General features: G+C 51.7%; 1 protein-coding gene across 7 annotated transcripts in view; it reads right to left on the bottom strand.

Annotated features, from left to right (window-relative positions):
* Positions 1 to 1,232: 1,232 nt before the first annotated feature.
* Positions 1,233 to 15,854, bottom strand: part of LOC125442630 (solute carrier family 2, facilitated glucose transporter member 11-like) — a 28,156-nt gene continuing 13,534 nt past the window's right edge. For all 7 annotated transcript variants that reach the window (XM_048514136.1, XM_048514140.1, XM_048514137.1 and 4 more), the window contains 10 exons: positions 14,792 to 14,952; positions 13,707 to 13,831; positions 12,372 to 12,501; positions 6,360 to 6,508; positions 5,644 to 5,831; positions 4,795 to 4,905; positions 4,606 to 4,707; positions 4,174 to 4,246; positions 3,237 to 3,364; positions 1,233 to 1,587 (listed from right to left, as the gene is read on the bottom strand). In XM_048514136.1, the coding sequence (XP_048370093.1) occupies positions 1,402 to 1,587; positions 3,237 to 3,364; positions 4,174 to 4,246; positions 4,606 to 4,707; positions 4,795 to 4,905; positions 5,644 to 5,831; positions 6,360 to 6,508; positions 12,372 to 12,501; positions 13,707 to 13,831; positions 14,792 to 14,952 (1,353 nt within the window). In that variant the 3' untranslated portion in view covers positions 1,233 to 1,401. The remainder of the gene's footprint in view (positions 1,588 to 3,236; positions 3,365 to 4,173; positions 4,247 to 4,605; positions 4,708 to 4,794; positions 4,906 to 5,643; positions 5,832 to 6,359; positions 6,509 to 12,371; positions 12,502 to 13,706; positions 13,832 to 14,791; positions 14,953 to 15,854) is intronic.

Below are 15,854 nucleotides of genomic sequence, written 5' to 3'. Positions count from 1 at the left end.
TGGCCGTGTTCTAGCAGCATTCTCTCCTGACCCTCAACTATTGACCTGGTTGCCTTCTTTGTTACTCACAGACAATGTTTGTTCACCCACCCTGGACACTCCAACAGATATATATACTCCACTTGCTTTCCATTCCTACTATCAGATCCTCTGAAGATGCCAGCCACAGATGCAGGCGAAACGTCAGGAGAGAATGCTGCTAGAACACGGCCAAACAGCCCGGAAACCACACAGCACCCAAGGGAGCCAACCGTTTTTTTTCTAAACTAAAGCCTCATCATTCAGGTTAAATTGCCGGGTTGGCACTTTGCAATAAATAAATGGGGTTTGGGTTGCAATTTGGGCACTCGGTCTCAAAAAGGTTCGCCATCACTGGCATATAACTTTTCCAGATATAGAAATTGCCCTAATCCGGTTGTAACCAGAGATCATCAACTGAGGCCCATAATGCTGCTTCTGTCCAGAGGGCAGGTCTGAAGCCCAAAGGAACGGTGTTGGGGGCTGCTGTTCCAGGCCAAGGTGCCTGCAGGCGCTCTGCTGCAACCGGGACAAGGAGGTTAGGAACAGGCTGACTATTGCCTCTATCCCTCTTTATTCAAGGATGATTTCTTACTAATTGGGCCTTCATTCAGCTGTGGAGGAAGCACATCTTGCAGGAGGTCAAGTTAATGGTTCCCATGCCACTCCCGCCTGATAAGATTTTCATAGCTGAATAGCCAAGAATCCAAGTTTCAAAAAGTGGCCTCCACCAGCACAAACACTGTCCACATCGAAGCTGCCAGCAGAATTTCAGGAAGTGGTTTCCACCCACATCCCCAGCACCAGATCTAAACTGGAACCCAAACTGGATCAGATCAGCTAGACTTTTATCACTAACAGATCAAGCAGAATGTTCACATATCCAGACCAGCAGCAATAAGAGTGTTAGTTCCAGAGATAGTAAGCCCTGTTCCCACTGAAGAATTTTGTTGCTGTTTCCTTCCTTGTCTAGACCAGCTGTTGACTCAAACTGCCCCATCTCTTTATGCACATGTTCAAAATTTAAATCAGTTCTTAGCACAGAATGTGGATCTTCCCAGAACCCCTGAAATCCACTCTTGTCTCTGCTGAGCTGGCAACTTCACCTTTGCCCTCCTCATCTGCTGCTGGCTCAGCTGCGTCAAGAATTGGGGCCTGCCCCTTGCCTGTGGCTCAGAAAGAACTGCTCTCTTGACAGGAGGACCACAGCTACGTTTAGGAAGAGTGGGTTTTTATTTAACTGAGACCTAGTGTAGACTACAACTGAGTACTGAGGAAATCCAAGCATACAAACGCTGGCAGCAGAGTTCCACGCAGGTCATCACGATGCCAGCAGACTCGACTCGGAGGGCTCCGCTGGCTGGCCGGCCTCGCCCGTAGAGCTCATGGCAGAAGCTGCTGTGCTCCATTGTGCTCTGGGTGTCTTCTGCCAAAGTTGTGCTTGTGAAATTCTCTCTTAATTTCCAGAAAGGTTTTATTCTTTGTCTCAGGAATAACAAAGTAGATGAAAATGGCAACCAGGCAGCATTCCACCAAAAACACGACAAAGCAGTACTGTTTGAGACCTTTCTGGAAAACAAAATTGAAAATTTGAGAAAAGGTATTAATTTGGAATGAATCTTCACTAAGTGCAACTGAGTATCTTGCATTTTCTGGCACAGAGAGGGCTTCCCGTGTCGATCAAAGGCTTCCCCACCCAAGTACACTGGATGAGGAAAATGCCAGCTGTCTTGTCTTGTCATGCGTATTTACTTGCACCACTCTTTACATTACAATTTATTTTATACCCCACACATTTCCCAAATGGAGGCCCCTGAGAAGGTCAGCACACTCTCCAGTTGAACACAACGGGAGGCCAGGGGCATCTCAGAGCCAGCAACGGAGACCTTCCAGGTCCAGCTGTGTCAGGTACTATTGGTCCCACCTGGCTTTATCGGCAGGCTTCCCCCCCTCAGAAGGAGCCACTCCAGACAAGCTGCAGAGACCGCGGGTGCCTCTTGCAGTGCTGGCAGGCCGGCCTTTTGAATGCTCTGATGGGCATGCATAGTGAGATTGGAGCTCAGCCGATCTTTCTGACTCGCCCTGTGTTCCAAGACAAAGTGGGTGGGGTAGGCCCTGGCAGAGGGGTATTTATGGTGGGGCAAGAGAGGGCACATGCCCTAGCCCCTCCTCAAGGTGTGCAAGCTCCATCCCTGAACTCCATGAGGAATGAGGGGCAGCGCATGCCTGTTCGAGGTTAGGCTCAGCCTGGCCCAGCTTTAAATGGCAGGCTTCAAGCCTGAGTATAGAGCTCAGCCAGGCTTGACACAGGCTGGAAGCCTGCAGTTTCAAGCTGGGCCTGGCAGAGCCAGCACTGAGCAGGGGGCCTGTCCCTGAACCCCACATGGAGGTGGGGGCAGGATGAGCCATAGTGCTTGCCCTGTGCCCCACTTCTGATGGATGCTCCTCTGGACCCCGGCTCTTTTCACGGCTCGGTGGCTTCACTCTCAGATGGGTTCTCCCTTGTTTACTACCTTGGACCCATTTTTCTAGGTATGCTAATTAGTTGTATTGGTGTGCCCAGGCAGGGTGCATGTGAATGCAAGAGACTGATTTACTGAAGGTTGTTAAAGTGTCAGAAAACCTCATGCAGATGAACGTCTGGATTCAGCAGCTGTTCTTGTGACTATACTTGCCAAATGCCTCCTGGAAAAGGAAGGTGGCTTCTAAACGAAGTAGCGCAGAAAGAAACTGGCCAAACTTAACCTTTGCCTTGATCAGCAACTTGAGCTCTGTGCTTCATAGGGTTTGACTTGGGGCCTCTAACCACGTCTCACTGAAAAGGGGATGGAGGGTGCGCAAAGAACTCCTTAAGCAAAAGGCCCAGGGCACCTTCAAGACTAACCACAACCCAGTTCTGCAGGTATGTGAAAGGAAGATGGCCCTGCTCTGGACTTTTGTCTTATTTCACAAAGACGCACCAGCACGGGCCCTACCCTGCCATTGTGAAGAATGCCTCATCTGGGTAGGACGTTTGCTGCCATTGGCGACTGCCGTGGGTTGCTCGGGCAGCTTCCCTTTGTGTACCTTTGTGTATTTTGTCGGTTTGGAAGGGGGCTGGGCTGAAAGAAAGAACTTGCTGAGAGCCAGTGATGCTGAACAAGCAGGCTGTGACTTTGGCAGAAGACGGACGGACGGACGGACGGACGGACGGACGGAGGGCACTGGGGTCTACGTACCACTATGAAAGGGAAGAGCATCCCAATGGTGAAGAAGCTGAGCCAGCTCATGGATCCTGCTATCATGTAAGCCGCAGGGCGTGAAGACTGAGTGAACAGCTCGGCCGTCAGGATATTTGTCACCCCACCTAGTTACAGCAAGAACATCAGACATCAGTTTTCCTGGAGCTGTTTCAAGAAGCACAAACGAAAACTGCTTGCAAATGCGAGTTGCTCGTCTGTCTCTGTGGGGTCTGGGAGGAGGTTCGTGGGAACTGGTGTTAGGCACGAAAGGCTACTTGCAGCCTGTTTTGACTCTAAAACAAAATAATGAACAGCTTTTTCTATTTAGGACTTCGGTGAAATGATAATAGAAAAGGGCACCCAATATAGTCTCGCCTGTTCAGCTAACGCAGAGCTGGATGTGGGGGGCGGGGTGGGGGAGGACAGCTGGAAATTGTTCCCCTCTGCCCGGTGTGGCTGATAATGACACATCCCAGCAGGAAACAAGTAAGTGCCTACAGAAAGCAAATCAAGACACATTTCTTCTTTTGGCAGTTTTAAAATATGTTGTTTTTCTCTCCTTGCCACTTGTTCTTGTGTTCTTGGCCACCTTGAGGCTAAGAAGATGAAGAGAGATATGACTTTTTCAAACAATAAGAGAGTTAAGTGGCCACTGCTGCTGCTGGCCACGTTGCCACGACCTGTAGAGCTTGGCTTGTGCTTGGGCATTTTGCTACCCTGTGCCCTCAGTCTAGATCGGGGGGGGGGGGGCGGGGGGCAGGGAGGCACAGGAGTTCTGTCCCCACAGTCCTTCTTTGTGTTCATTGCTAGGAACTTTTTTAGTAAACTGGTGAGTGCTTTGTAGAAGGATGGGAAATACCAGCCGGGGCCTTGAAGATACTCAGCTGGGTGGCAGCAAAAGGCCATCCCAAAGCCAAACACAGGAAAGAGGTACCTGGTCCAAGGCCAAAGCTCAGGATGAAAGCGAAGATCGAAGCCATGCTCAGATATGGTGCCCAGGTGTTCGCCTGGAAGAGGAACACATACATGTGAGTACCTCCAGCATCACCCACCCCAGCACTGAGCAAGGGCACCAGCAAGAGACTCCCAGGAAGCTGAGCCAGACTGAAGTTCTCCTGTTCGCCGCGGCCTCCCCCTCCCAGTACAAGCTGCATTTTGCTATCCATGACATGACCCGCAAGACTCAGAGTCTGTCCAGCTGTTCCTGGCATGACAGCCATGTGTCTTCCCATCCTCTCGCAGCCTCACAGACTGTGGGTATGCAGATGATCATTAAGACAACCCTCAGCAAGGGGAAAACCCTCCGTAGGGCGAGGTGGGAGGAGGTTCCACACCTTTTTCTGTGGCAGAGTGTTCATCAGCCTACCTGGTACGTCAGGGAGCAGGTCAAGACTACACACCAAACAGTCATCAGGGAGTAGCCACCCAGGATGAGGCGCCTCCTCCCCACAGACTCGATCAGCAGACCCTGCAGGGAGGAAACACCTTTTGGTCTCAGCACCCAAACTGTTCTTTTCTCCCTCAGAAAAGCCAAATCGGAATGGGTGCCACTTACGCAGGTGAGGGCGGTGAGGCACTCACACACCCCTGTCCCCAGCGTCACGTAGGGGATCTTGGCTGCGGGGATTCCAGCTTCTGTGAAAATGTAGCTTGCATAAAAATAAATCTGTGGGGAGGAATCAGAAGCACAGAGTGTGGCGGGTGCCTCGGGAGGCAGCAGCTCCGGCAGGAGCCTTGCATGAGCAACACATCCTTAAGGCAGCCAGGGCTGCCAGTGGGACGGTGAGAGGATGCCAGTGGGCAAGTGTGGTGCCAACTAGTGAAGCCAAATGCAAAGGCACCCACTTGCCAGATGGACCGCTTGCCGTGCTGGCCATTTCGACCATGAAAAGGGAAGGTGGGCAACCCAACTGGTCTCCTGGTGTTCACTTTGGAACGAGGGCGGGGCTGGTGATTTACTTATTTTAAGTGATGTTTCAGAGGCAAGACTTCTGCCCCGGTTCATAAAAAGTCTGATCTACCATCAGACTGGTCTTTCTGCCTTTGAGTGCTGCCAACGTAAACAATTCCCTATTAGAGAGTGGGTCCTCCTTTTCCCCTTTGTGTTGTTCTCTAGGTCTTGTCTGCACTACTCTAAACTGTTTTCACACCATTTTGCTATTGTGGGAACTCACTAAAGTTTCCTGTGGTCCCACCAAAGAGGAACATAAGAAACCTGCCTTTTCTCAGCACCTTTGCAAGGCCTGAGTTCCCAGGATTCTTTGAGGAAAGGGTTGACAGTTCACTCAGTTCCATGTTCGTTTACATTCAGGAAACTGCTAAATGAGAAGGGGCCCTGATTCTTGCTTGCTGGGCTTTGTGGCTAGCAGAGAAGTTGTTGGAGCAAAGCTGGGCTCGTTCTCACCGCATTGATGCCACTCAGCTGCTGGCCCATTGGCATGAGGATGACGGTGATGAGCTGCCACCTGACGCTGCGGTCGGTGAAAAGTTCCCAGGGCTTCTTGGGCTTCTCACCCCCCAGGGCAGCGCGCTCTTGCTGAATATCCTCCATTTCCATCTGGTATTGGTGAGGGCCATGAAAGCACTTCAGAGCTGAGAGGGCACAAGGCAAGACACAGAGCCCAGGTGGAACTTGGAGCGCAGAACCCTTGACCCCGGCCCTTCCCCCCAAGAGGGCAGGCAAACCTGCCACTGCAGCCCAGTCTGGGCCACGTGAACCCTCCCAGAGGTCCGAGAAAGTGGTCGGATAGGTCACTGTTATTCAGATTGGCTGTCCTTCGGTCAGTCATTCTTCTTTCCACCTCAGCACCCTGCACAGGTGGGACACTTCTGGGGTGGGGAGACAACTGACTGGCCCAGGAGGCCACACAATGAATCAGCGGCAGTGAACAGAAGGCTTGGGCAACCCTTCCTCCTGGCTGGGTCCCACTTCTTCCTGCAGGACGTGGCTGGCATGACCCGGCAAGAGGCCTGGGAGGAAACGGCCAGTAGCCATCAAGAGTCACTTGGCACAGGAAGTGATGGTGGGTGTTGGAAGGGCCCCGAGGCTGTTGCAGAGCTCCAGGGGCTCCTCCTTCTCTCGCTAACGATGCAGAAGGACACATGTCAGGTGTGACTTACCTTGGAGACATTTCATCTCATCCCCTCTGTCAATGAATAGATACCGGGGACTTTCTGGAAACCAGGGAAGAGTCAGGAGTTGGAAAAAGGCCGGGAAGCAGCAGCTTGAAAGCAGAAAAGGCCAGTACTTGTCTTCACCAAGTAACTCCCTGTGAGAAGGGAGTTATTACTAAAGCTAGAAACGTGAAGCAGATAGAAGAATAAGCCTTGTTAATCTGAGGTAGCAGCTCTCTAAGTCTACCTCAACACGACCTCAGGACTGGGAAGTTCTGCCTCATCGGCCTCTTGGGATTCAACGTATTGTCGAAGGCTTTCATGGCCATTGAAATCCACAAGCACATGGACAGTTTCAACAGAAAGGAAGAAACCATGAAATGTGGCTATCAGTACTGAAAAACACTGGAATCAAGACAGTGACTAATGAACCCCACCCAGACACAAGATTTCTCCAGGCAGTAAACAGTCAAAGGGCTATTGAATAACACCCAGATAAAGGATGCCTCTAGGCCAGGGGTCCCCAAACTACGGCCCGGGGGCCCTGAAGGCATTTATCCGGCCCGCCAGGCATGGCGGTGATGGCTCCATTCATGTGCAGTGGGGGCTCGAGGGAGAGGAGGAACTGGCTCCAACAGCTGTTGATTGCAGTTACATGATGGCACCCCCAAATCTCCATGAATTTTCTGACCCAGAGTTGGAAACCTTACATGTGGCAACGCCTGCTCCGCCCTTCCCTCTCAGCTACTCCATGTGTTGCTCTCAGGCTTTCTGTTCCGCCTCACTCCCATTGGCATCAGCCAGGCTGGCGAATCGCTCGCTGGCTGCTAGGGAGGAAAGAACCCAGGAAGATACCTGATCCTGGGTTAGATGGAATGCTTCATTGGGAAAGTTCTGCTTTTTTTTTAACAGGGGAAGGTATTCCACAGCCTCCCCAACAATATTTGGAGCCCACCCTGTACTTGACATACTTTGGTCACTGTTCTAAAAATAGACCATGACAGAAAGGCTGAAAGGTGAAATCAAACATTTTACAATCATTTGTGCATAGGAATTTGTTCATAGGTTTTTTTAGTCCGGCGCTCCAACAGTCTGAGGGACAGTGAACTGGCCCCCTGTTTTAAAAGTTTGGGGACCCCTGCTCTAGGCAGTAAGCAATCCAAGGGATCAAAAGGCCGGGCTACTACTATGCAGATGCCCTCACTAATTGATTATGCTCTCTTCAAGATTACTCACCTGCTAAAATGGGTGGATCCCACTCAACACATGCAAATCAAGCTTGCTGACTGCACCCTTTACACTTGTTAAAGCAGGCAAATGGTTCTTTCTCCCACCCTGGACATTCCTCAGGTACATATACTCCACTTGCTTTACTACCATCAGATCCTCTGAAGATGCCAGCCACAGATGCAGGCGAAACGTCAGGAGAAAATGCTACTGGAACACGGCCATGCAGCCCGGAAACCCCACAACACCTCTTGGAATTCCTTGAGAGGGGCCAAAAGAATGTGGCTGTGGCAATCTGGCAGCCATTAAAAACTGGGATTTTGAAAGTAATTCCCTCTTCGAAGGAGGAGGAGTAGTTTGGATTTACACCCCCCCCCTTTCTCTCCTCTAGGAGACTCAGTCTTCTTGCCCTTCCCCAGTGGCGAAGCCACCAGGGGACGGGGGGCGTGATGCACCGGGCGCACCATTTCTAGTCATGTGGGGGGTGGAAAAATCCCCCCTTGGCCCCCTGGCCCCCCCGCAGCGCACCACCCCACTTCTTTGAGGAGTGGAGCAGGCCAGAAGCCTGCTTGCATTGCCTGGGCCTGGTGGGAACTACATTTCCCAGGGGCTCTGGCCTTCTCCGGCCTGGTACTTTCCTAAAAGTGGGTGGGGTAGGGTGGGGTGCTGCGGGGGTCGCTGTGGGGGGTGCCGCCGTGGGGGCGAGAAAGCCAGAGTGTGCACTGGGCACACTCTGGTCTAGCTACGCCTCTGCCCTTCCCCCCCACAACAAACACCCTGTGAGGTAGGTGGGGCTGGGAGAGCTCCAAGAAGCTGTGACTAGCCCAAGGTCACCCAGCTGGCGTGTGTGGGAGTGCACGGGCTAATCTGAATTCCCCAGAGAAGCCTCCACAGCTCAGGCGGCCCCTTGAGTTAACTTGAAATGCAACAGCCATGTCAGTTGACCTCAGCAAAAACAAGGAGAAGGGCTGATCCTGGCATCTTCTCTGTGGCCCCCATGAAGACATCCAGTCAGACAGATGTGGGGAATTCCTCACTGGGAACGTCATTCCCAGGCTTGCAGGGTCTGACCTGCACTGCGACCGCTGGCAAATGGAGAGAGGCAAAAGTCTCCCTCCCAACACTGTCAAAGGGGGCCAATGTTTGCCACACTGGGGAACTCTACATGCACATATACATATTTCCAATGGGCAAACAGTGGCTCTGTGGAGCTGTCTCAGGTCAGCAAAAGGGTGTGGATGGAGGGAAAAGATTTAAGTGTCGCACATAATGCTCCCCGTCCAAATTGGGCCACCACTGTTCTGGGAAAAAGTCCCAGGATATGTCAAAAGCCCACATGGACTTTGCATTACACAAATTGGGCTAAACCAATTCATAATAGCAGGAAATTTTGTGAGCGAGAGCTTACTTAAGCTGCAATAAATATTTAATTTATTCATTTCATTTAAAACACTTTAAATTTATTCTGCTTTACACGCCCTCAAGTTGGCAAACAACAAAGAAGGCTTTAAAATCAACTTTGGAGACAACACATACGTCCATATCTATATCTGCACTGATCCATCCATACCTATCTATCCATATGTCTATAAACGGGAAGAAAGGCAAGTAAAGGAACACCAAGTTAACCAGAGAAGTCTTTGCCCGCAGCAAAAGGTAACCATACAGGGAACCAGCATAGCTGGAGTGAGGAAGTCTGTGCTGCCCACCCCAGTCAGTAGCTTTTCCCTCAGTTTTCTGTGCTGAACTTTCTAGGCACTCCTCGGGGGCAGCCCCACAGAGACAGTCATCCAGCCGAGTGTGTGAGTCTTCAGGGCGCTACCAGACAAAACAGTTGTTTTTTTGTTCTGTTTTTGTAAACTTTGGCAGTCATGGGATATAAGCACAGATATGGATCAGAAATGAGTTAAGAACAGGAAGCTGGGAGTGGGAGTAAATGGAGGAAGGTGAACAGTGAATTATGCAAACATTATATGCTATCTAACGTGTCCTTAACAGAGTCAGCAAGCAGCCCTCTACTCCACACTAAAGGGAGACGTCCTCCTCACATGCAGAAAGTCCCAGGTTCTTCTATCGCTAGCATGTCCTGCTAAGGCACCTCCCTGGGCAGATCTTGGGAAAGAGCTTTCTCTGCTTGAGAGCCACTGCCCATCTGAAGCTCTCTCCCTTCTCAGTGATAATAATGAGGAACAGAGACAGTCCTCAGAGAACGTGCAGGTGACCTTGGAAGATTCAGCACAAGGAATGGCCCATGCTAATCTGGGGACAGGTGGTGGTGGCGGTGGTGGCGGTGGTGGTGGTAGGGGATTCATTGCTGAGGGGACAGAAGCACTGATGTGTAGGCCTGACAGGTTGTCTCAAGAGGTGTGCTGCTGTCACCCTGGGGCAAAAATCCATGGTGTAACAGAGTGGCTGACAAGACTCGTCAAGCCCACTGACTGTTACACGTTCCTTTTGGTCCACATGGGAACCCGTGACACTGCAAGACGTGGCTTCCAGGATATCACTTGGGATTATGATGCTCTGGGTTGGAAGTACAAGTCTGGATGTACAAGTTGTCATTTCATCCACCACAGAATAAAGGTAGTACTAGAATGCATGGCTGCTCTAAATAAATTCAAGTCTCCATGGCCTGATGAACCACCTCCAAGGATATTAAAAGAAGTGGCAGAAGTAATCTCAGTCTTCGTCACATTTCCAGGGTTGCCAACTCTGGATTGGAGAATTCCTGGAGCTTGGGAGTGGAGCTTGGGGAGGGTGAAGTCTGGGGAGGGATGTGATGCCAGAGAGTCCAGCCCCCCCCCCCCCCCAAGCTGTGGCTTTCTCTAGAGGAGCTGAAGATCAGTTGCCGTTCTGAAAGATCACAACAACCTCAGAAGAGCCTTGCTGGGTCCGTCTAGCCCACATCCTGCTTCACAGTTCACACAGTGGCCAACACGTGACTCTGGAGGGCCAGCACCAGGACAAGACCTCCCCCTGGTGCTGTCAGAGTGATGTGGGGGTAGCTGAGAGTTTGTCCCCCCGCCCTCCACATGAACCCAACTCAGATCTGGCCAAACTCCCTAAGCCCCACCTACTTCACAAAGTGTTGAGGGGAGAGGAAGGGAAAGGCGTTTGGAAGCCAACTTGTGCCTCCTAACAGTTGAGAAAAGTGGGGTACAAATCCAAACTCTTCTCCTTCTTCTGCTGGCACGGGGATTCAGAAGTTGACTGCCCTTTAGTCACCCTGGGTAGTTGCCACTGATGGACCTTTCCTCAATGAGTCCAACGAAAGTGGAATACGGTGTAATGCAGCCCAACCAGATCTCAGCAACTATGCAGGGTGGGTACTTCAGTGGGAGACCACCGAGGAAGACTCTGCAGAGGAAGGCAATGAAAAGCCTCCTCTGTTGAACTATGCCTTTAAAAACCAGTGGGGTTGCCGTAAATCAGCCGTGGCTTGACGGCCCTTTACACTCCCACATATGCCCTGTGGCCATCATTGTATCCTCTGGCAGAAAATTTCACATTTCAGTCATTCGCTGTGTAAAGAAGTATTTCTTTTTGTTTTCCCTGAATCTGTTGCCCATCAATTTCATTGGATGTCCTTAAATTCTAGTATTTTGGGAGCAGGAGAAAAAGTTCTCTTTGTCATCTCTCTACTGCATGAATTATTTTATAAATCTCCATCATGTCTCCCTCCTCATCTCTTTTCTAACCTGAGCAGTCCCAGCCTCTGCAGCCTTTCTTCCTGAGGAAGGTGCTCTGACCCCCAACCATCTGGGTTGCCCTAGTGGTCCTTCTGTAATGTTTTCCAGCTCTGTAGCGTCCTTTTGAATATATGGTGAAGAGAACTCCACACAGTATTGCAAATGAGGCCACACCATCCATCCATACCGGCTGCATTATCTTCAACCCCTTTCCCAATAACCCCTAACACAGAGTTTGCCTTTTCTACAGCTGTGGAACACTGGGGGGGGGGACACTTTAATAGAGCTACCTGCTACAACCCCAAGTTCTTTCCCCCTCTCAGCCTCAACAAGTTCAAACCCCAGTAACCTAACCTTGTAGTGGGTGGGGGGTGGGGGAAATTTTGTCCCAGTGCTGATCAGCTTAGCTGGTCGCCCACTCACTCAATGCCACATTGTCGCTCACTTGCTCAATTTGTCGGGATCCTCCTTGCTTATCACCATCATGAAAAATGTTGTGTCATCTGCAAACTTGGCCCCAACATGACGCATCCCTTCTTCCAGATCACTCATGAACAAATTAAGTAGTACGAGCCCCAGTACTTGTCCTTGTAGGACCGCACTGCTCCTTTCCATCTATTGCAAGAATGGTCCGTTGAGTCCTACGCTTTTCTGCCTGCCATTTCGCCAGTTTCAGTCCATATGTTCTGCCTGCTAAGTCTACTCAGGAGTGTTTGGTGAGGTACCAGGTTCTCCAGGCCCAGCTGCAGATTGGCAACACTGATTGCACGAACAGATTATCACTTTGGAAACTCACTGCCACCAAGATATGGTGATCTCTGCATGGCTTCAAAGAGAGAGAAGACGGGCACTCAACAGCCATCAGCCAGGATGGTTAATTGGGGCCGCCAGGTACAAAGGAGGTCAGCCTGCTTGTGCTTTCCCATCCTGACTCGTCAAGGGAAACAGGATGCTGACCTGAATGAACCCAAATGGGTTGGATCCTGCAGGGTCCCTCTCAGCCCCTGTGCAGAAGCATAGTCCACCCTTCAAGGCTTTAAGCATCTGCTGCACAGCCTCCCCTCGGCCCCCTCAGCCATTGCAAAGAGACTCTGACACTCACCTTAAGCCAATGATTTGTCCTGTCAGAATCCCCCCGGTCAAAAATATGGAGCTGCCCATGGTCATCGCCCCTCGCAGGTGTTTGGGGGCAGCTTCTCCAATGTAGAGAGGCTGCAGGCACAGCCCAATCCCTGCCAAGGAAATAGAGCTTTTCAGCCTAGCACACAACGGCTACTTTACCACCACCACCAACCCCCCCCCCCCCGTGCCCCTTACTGCTGAGTAAATGGCATTTTATTTTATCATTGCAACTGTTTATGCCCCTCCTTTCTAGTGCTCGGTGTGACAGAGCAAGGGAGCGGCTACCAGAGACCCCCTCTGGATGTAGCCTTGCTTTTATTTGCCATTGCAAAAAACGTGGTTAGATGTTCGAACTGTCCAAAAGCTGAAAAAGTGACACTAAAGTCTTGTTGGGCTCTGGGGTGCCAGAAGATTCCTGTTTATTTCAGCAGTAGCAGACTGACAAGGCTGCCTTCCTGCTGGGACTCAAGTCCTTGTCTCTGAAAAGCTCCGAAAAACCTCTGCGATCGAAGTGTGGAATATGATTCCAAAGGAGGAAAGAAAGAAAGAAGTAGGATTGTTGCCCCATGACCCCTTCACATGTTCTGCACCGTGGAGGTGCGGGGGGTGGGGTGGGTGTGGGGTGGGGTGGGTAGAGGGTACATACTACAGTCCCCATTTGTGTCACAATGGCAATGGGTGATGTGGGGGAGGGGAATAAACTGTTTCCTCCCAGGACCAAAATCTGTCCTTCTGGTACCCTGGAGAGGCAGCCTTCTCTCAAAACAGAACCACCTTCTGGATCTGGAAGTAAACTGCACTCTGCACTTCAAATCAATTTTGTTCATTATGAGCAAAAAGACCAAGAGTGGGAGAGGGCGGGGACAGACTTCCTCCTAGCCAGCCCTGACCACCTGCTCCTGGACCAAGAGAGAGCGGGTGTGCTGTGTACCCACCAACCCTTCCCTCGCACCAGGTGGGCTTGAGCTCACAGGGACTGGATTTATCAGCCAGCGGCAGGCTTGCCTCAGACTCTTCTGAGTGGGTCTCTGGGGAGAACCGTCGGCAGCCCCCAAGGGCCTCTCCCTAGTGCTGGCAGGTGACCTCTCCTTTCTGACACAGGCTGCATGTCTGGGTGGACTTGGTTATCCAAGTGGAATGAGCAGCACTGAACTGAACTACGATGCATGAAGAATCAGTCCAAGGACTCCAGCAGAAGCACAGTCTTGCACCACTATCCCCTGCTGCAGCAGGTCCACAGAGGAAGCCCGGCAGTCAGAGCAACGCGACCCAGCTAATCAGCACCCCTGACAAGGACGCTCTGCGTGGCATTTACCTGTGTTCACGCCAATCAAGAACCTCCCAGCGATGAGTAGTTCGTACAGCCCCGTGGGTGAACTGATGCCCATCAGAAGAGCAGCAAGGACAGCTATGAAGTTGTTCATCAAAAGCCCTCCTTTCCTGTCAGGAGGACAAGCATGGGGGCAGAGACAGAATTCCTTTGGTGAGAACCCCCAGGGATCGCCTGTTTTGCCCTCAGGGTGGGCTGGCATGGCATGGGTGGCAGGGCATGGATGGCATGGCATGGCAGGCCGGCACATGTCAGTGACATATAGCTGGATGTGTGAGCCTCCACTGCCATTTGACACACAGGCTGCATCTGTGCCCGGCATGGCTAGCAGGTGTTCAGTGCCAGCAGAACTTAAAACTGGACCGACTGCATGTCTTGAATTCAAGGACCTTTCTTCCACTAAATGTTCTTCCAGAGCAGCAGTGGCGTAGGAGGTTAAGAGCTCGTGTATCTAATCTGGAGGAACCGGGTTTGATTCCCCGCTCTGCCGCCTGAGCTGTGGAGGCTTATCTGGGGAATTCAGATTAGCCTGTACATTTCCGCACACGCCAGCTGGGTGACCTTGGGCGAGTCACAGCTTCTTGGAGCTCTCTCAGCCCCACCCACCTCACAGGGTGTTTGTTATGAGGGGGGAAGGGCAAGGAGCCCCTTTGAGTCTCCTGCAGGAGAGAAAGGGGGGATATAAATCCAAACTCTTCTTCTTCTTCTTACAGTGTGAACCTGGAGCTGTAGGATATGGGTTCAAATCTCTGCTCAGCCTTGAAACTCACTGGGTGACCTAAGACCAGTCATTCCTCTCTTACTCTAACCTACTCCACAAAGCTATGCAAATAGGAGTGTGTTTGTGTGTGGGGCGGGGGGGGGGATATTTCCCCAAGCTCCACGGGGAAGGGTGGGGTTATTTATTTTTATTTTATTTTTTATTTATATTTTAGATTTATAGGCCGCCTCTTCCCCGGAGGGCTTATGGTTCACAAAATGTGCTGGTTTCCCCAAGATGCTTCTCTCTTAACTGTTTGGGATCCAGTAAAGTAATATAAGAAATACACCTCTTCCAGGCTGGAACTCACCTCCCCAGCCAAATGGCCAACCTGCCTCCCAAGTGTGCTCCAAACAGGCCTCCGAGCGAAAAGATGGATGCTACGGTGGACCAGAGCAGGGTCAGCATGCCGGGGCTGAGGGCTGCCTGGTAGCGCTCCCACCAGGTGTCATTCAGGAACTTGTGGATGTGCTGAAAGGGCAAAGAGGGCACCTTCAGGCTGAGCAGCCTGGTTCACGGGCTCAGGGGGCGGGGGGGGGGGGGGGGCTCTGCAAAATGCAACTCTGACCTCCCTGGGCAAGCCCAATGCCATTCCCCCCTCCCCTTTCCAGAGGGCAGCTGGGCACACAGTGGGCCACACGAAGGGACAGGGTGAGGCTCTTGCAACCCGTCAAGCGTGTCCACACTGCCCTGTGGCATCCGTGGCACCCGTGGCAGTCAGCCTGGGGCTCTGGCTTACAACGGTGGTGCTGGGCAAGTTAGCTGGTCCCAGGCAAGAGGCCTCGGCGCCTTTCCCTGCTGGGCCGTCCTCCCTTCTTCATATACCCAAAGACAAGGCCGGCCGCTGCAGAGCTGGCCTAGAGCACCCCTCCCCCCCCCCCCCCCCCAAGTCAGATTAGGTCCAGCTTCTGCTTTCATGGGCTTTGATCTTTCCACGGTGATTTGGGTTTTGACCATCTTAAAAAGCATGAAATGTTACAGTAAACTTATTTGCACAGTTTAATCACAGAAATCATCAGCTGATACATCTGCCCGGCCCACATCAGAGCGCTTTTGATTAACAACGGTGAAGTCAGGCAAACACTCCCAGTCCGGGTTTAGTTTGCATAGGGCCTGGTTTCTGTGGGCATTAGTAGCCCTTGAGGCTCCACCAGCGTGAGCAGTAGAGTCCTTCGGGTGAGCTCCCATCCCCTGAATGATGTAGGAAAGGAAGACCTCCTCACCCCCATAGAAGAGGGATACGGGCGGCCAGGACAAAGCACAGGTTCCTTGTTTCTTGGAAATAAACACAAATCTGGGGGGTGCATTTTGAGTGGGACAAAGCCGGGACGCTCAAGCAGTCTGACCTTCCCCAACCTGCCCCCGTGAAAGGC

This window comes from Sphaerodactylus townsendi, linkage group LG13 (genome assembly GCF_021028975.2).
Source record: "Sphaerodactylus townsendi isolate TG3544 linkage group LG13, MPM_Stown_v2.3, whole genome shotgun sequence".
In the NCBI taxonomy this organism is placed as follows: Eukaryota; Metazoa; Chordata; class Lepidosauria; order Squamata; family Sphaerodactylidae; genus Sphaerodactylus; species Sphaerodactylus townsendi.
The sequence above is the reverse complement of the archived record's forward strand: the minus strand, read 5'-3'. Positions and strand labels throughout refer to the sequence as shown.